A 4,199-nucleotide genomic window follows, 5' to 3' on the forward strand; every position below is an offset into this window, starting at 1 on the left:
AGCAGCTAGGGTTGTGTTGGAGTGTGTTTACTGTAATGGTCCAGCCTGCTGTTTTCTGTTCCTGTCAGTGATTCCACAACTTTGTATAATTGAAATAATGATCAGATAAAAAAAAATTCTCAAAATGTGTCATCCATCTAATAAGAGGCCTCAAAGTATTTTCCTAAACCGCAGCGTGCGTTATTATTGCCCAACAAACATCAGCATTTCAACAGACACAAACTGACTTCTTGCATTCTTTAGTTGCGTTTATTCAACTTCTCTATTTTTGGGCTGCAGTAAACAAGAATCTTGTGATTATAGGCACATGTGAGTGAATGTGTCATATTTCCCGTTTATTTTAGCTGGATCAGGTGGAGACAGCCATTACCAGCTTTTTCGGGGTGAAGCCTAAGATTCAGTGCGTCCATCCAGGAAAGGTATGAATGAAGACAGACAGAATATTCTGACCAACCTTTGTGGTCAGAAAAAAGGTTGAGAAGTAAGGGGGGTGGGAAATAAGGCAAATATCTATGTTACAGTGTAACAGTATGTTACAGACCCATTCACAATATCTATGATTTACAATGGAAGTCAATGGGTTTGATGTGTAAACATAAGGCGGTTCAGTGGTAGTATGTAGTATGATTTTAGTGTGAAAACATCACACAACCTTTTTTTTTTTTTACAGAAAGTTATATCAAGTTTTACAAATTTGTTGCCATGAAAACTTAAATAACTTTACAGCTCACTTAATACATATATATATATATATATATATAATCTATAAGCTTCACATTTCTGCTTTTAAGTCTTCAAAAAATGTTCCCAGTGTAAGTACCTTTACTTTACTTTTTTTTTTTTTTAATTTTAAAAGAAAATAAGAGCCAAGTCAAGCCAAGTTTGTGGTAATCAACATAATTTACATTCATGAATTTAACAGTCACTTTCATCCAAAGTGACTTATAATAGAGGAACAAATGCAATTTGTCACAGAGCCAACAATATTGAAGTTATTATTAATAATAATAAGTAATTTTTTTATTTTTATTTATTGCAACATGCTGTCAGTTGAACATAACTTGTGTCGATTATTCGAATATTCCTTTAGGAAAGTAAATGGTGTCCACTTTGATTTCCTCTTGATTTGATAAATGGTGGGACTGATCTGCTCAGGGCAACAGTTAGATGCACAGTGACCACAGTTTGCCATCAGTTTTGCTAAGGTGAAATCTCATTTCTTACTGTATTTCTCAGGGAGGCCAGGTTCAGACTTTGGGCCAAATAGAGCTCTGTGTTGACAGGGATTTCCAGCTGATCGATTGCGAAAAGTCAACCAAAGAAATCTGGAGCAATGCCATCCCCGAAGTGCTTGTCGGTGGCCAGTCAGATCTCAGTGTGTGTGATCACTCCATGCCAGTCTATTACCCTCCAGTGCCCAGCAGATCATAGAGGTGGGCGACCCCAGACCTCGTGTGGGATCACTGAGCAAGAGAAGACAAGAATTAATTCTGTATTTGAAACAGTGTTGAAATCTTTCCTGATTACACTATCTTTTTAAGCAATTGCACATTAAATTCCTTTGTTGTTTTAAATGTTGATGCTGGAACAATCTAGTGAAGATTTAAAGGGTTAGTTCACCAAAAAATGAAAATTCTGTCATTAATTACTCGCCCTCGTGTTGTTCCAAACCCGTAAGCCCTTCGTTCATCTTCGGAACACAATTTAAGATATCTTTGATGAAATCTGAGGGCTCTCTGAGCCTCCCATAGACAGCAAGGTAACTACCACGTTCAAGGTCCAGAAAAGTACCAAGATGATCGACAAAGTAGCTCGCGTCATGATACTGTCATGAATGAAAATGTGGAATAAAGTCCGTTATTTTTGTTTTCTTTGCGCAAAAAGTATTCTCGTAGCTTCGTAACTTTACAGTTGAACCACTGATGTCACACGGACTACTTTGTCGTTCATCTTGGTACTTTTCTGGACCTTGAACGTGGTAGTTACCTTGCTGTCTATGGGAGGGTCCGAGAGCCCTCAGATTTCATCAAAAATATCTTAAATTGTGCTCCGAAGATGAACGAAGGTCTTACGGGTTTGGAACAGCACGAGGGTGAGTAATTAATGACAGAATCCCTTTAGTTGTGGAACTATCCCTTTAAGGGCGTCACAGACTGCTGTATTCTAAGGTTACTGGGGTCACTTTTTATTGGTTTTGTAGGTTTTACGGTGTTTGTTGCTGATCCAAACTGCTGTCATTTTTTGGGGGGGTGAATTTTTTATTATAGTAAAAAACCTTTTTTTTTTTTTTTAAATCAGTGTAAATTACAAGCAATGCAACAAATACTACCATGTTGTATAAATTCTTGACAATGTACGTAATATAGCACTATAAATCAGAGATTTTTTTTTTTGTAATGTGCTCAATTTCCATGAAATTAAATACTGATCCTAAAAGAAATTTTAAATGTTCTCTGTTTTATTAATCAAAATATGAGTCTTTATTTCTTTCTTTTGATTTTAATATGCAATATGACCCAGGCATGTTTTTGACCCATTCTCTGATATTCACTCCTTTTTTTTTTATTACAGACCTAGATTAGCTGTAATATTCTGCCTTCGATATATTTAATCTGATAAAAATTGATTTAATGTTTGCCATTCATCCCTTAATTTGCAATGTTAATGTGTAAAATTTGTGGTAGGTTTGGAGCTTTGGGCTTAATGGCAGCAGTTGCACATAATGCACATTTAAGCTTCTGCCGCTGGAGGGCAGCACATGCATTCTGCCGGAAAAAAAACATTGATTTTACAGATATGTTGTTCATATGTACGTTTTATGAATGGATGACGGCAATGAAACGTAGGGAGAAAAATGACCATTTGCACAGAATGTTCAGGTAAATAAACAGTGTTTTTCTGGCTTTTTAACAGTGAAACACAATTATTAGATGATTTTCATCAGATGGTGTTTTTGCCCATTTGATGTTTACTGAACAAAAAGCCATATCAGATGTGGGCATTTGATACACAACTTTTATACTGGGGAGTCATATATAATGCTGGTGAAAGTTTTTTTATACTGTAGGTACAGAGGTTTGTTACTTTTACAGTATGTTTGATAAATGCCTTATATCATTCACTTCAACATCAGTAATTAAAACTTTTTTTTTTTTGTAATGCAGTGTCAATTGAATAAATAAAAATCACAAAAGTATGGGTGTGTTTGAATCTTGGTTGTTTTGAAAACTCAATATGTGTCATGTGATGTTATTTATAGTCCGATTCATGCGGCCTTCAGTTTGTCTCACTGCTGTGTCCTTGTCTTGATAGAAATAACAGCAACCATATGTTCAAACGCTTTATAGACTTTTTTTTTAATAAGGCCATTTAGGTGTTTATGACTGCTGGTGGCCTGTGATTAGAAAGGCTTCTTCAAGAACCTGTGCACGTCTTTTCATAACAATACCTGTTTTTTTTTTGCAGTGCGAGGTTAAGATGTTCACAAATGATTTTCTCTCGGCTGGCATGTCTGAATAACCTGATGATTGCACACAGCAATAGCTCTATTTTTCCCACACGAAGGAGCAAAAGTGAAAGAGGAAGAGTTTGGATAGAAATGCAAGTGAAAGAATACATGTGGAATGTGCAATTGGGAGGCTTAACATATATAAGTTCTTGCATAAAACAGTCTGAAACCAAAGTGGACAAAATCCTGAGAATATGTGCGGCTCTAGAGCGGCTAGTTGCACAGTCACCTGATCCATGGTGCATGGTGTAATTTATTAATCACATTATTTCATCTGTTACATACAGTACAGTACATGGCTCTGTTGACAAATCTAATAAGATGGCTATGTAGCATTTAGGCACACTGCAATTGTGAAGACTTCCAAAAGGTGGACAGCTTGATCCTATACGTTTTTGGGCCAAGTTCTCAGTCAGTATCGTGTGTGTTCTTTGCGTAGAAGACTATTCCATGATGATTGCGACAAGTTCATTGAAATCCATCCTTCATGGGGATTACGTAGGATAAGGAAGTTCTAGGTTTATTTTTAAAATAGTATTTTTCATGCAGTATTTGTGAGTGGAGTGTTACGTGAATGGTTTCACATGTATCTGTCATACCTTTTCTGTTCATTAATAGAACTGCAATTGATTTGTAAGACTGTTTCAGTTCAGCTTTCAAACTGTCAGTGAAGTTCTGTCTTTCTAGGAAG

The 4,199-nt window shown here is 36.2% G+C and overlaps 1 protein-coding gene across 2 annotated transcripts in view; it reads left to right on the forward strand.

The window, feature by feature from the left end:
- The window catches only part of LOC107717820 (ribonuclease T2-like), a 5,486-nt gene extending 3,924 nt beyond the window's left edge, over positions 1-1,562 (forward strand). For both annotated transcript variants that reach the window (XM_016524689.1, XM_016524688.1), the window contains exons 9-10: positions 345-419; positions 1,237-1,562. In XM_016524689.1, the coding sequence (XP_016380175.1) occupies positions 345-419; positions 1,237-1,431 (270 nt within the window). In that variant the 3' untranslated portion in view covers positions 1,432-1,562. The remainder of the gene's footprint in view (positions 1-344; positions 420-1,236) is intronic.
- The last annotated feature ends 2,637 nt before the right edge of the window (positions 1,563-4,199 follow it).

Source organism: Sinocyclocheilus rhinocerous, unplaced genomic scaffold, assembly GCF_001515625.1.
Source record: "Sinocyclocheilus rhinocerous isolate Xijiao unplaced genomic scaffold, SAMN03320098_v1.1 scaffold780, whole genome shotgun sequence".
Taxonomy (NCBI): domain Eukaryota; kingdom Metazoa; phylum Chordata; class Actinopteri; order Cypriniformes; family Cyprinidae; genus Sinocyclocheilus; species Sinocyclocheilus rhinocerous.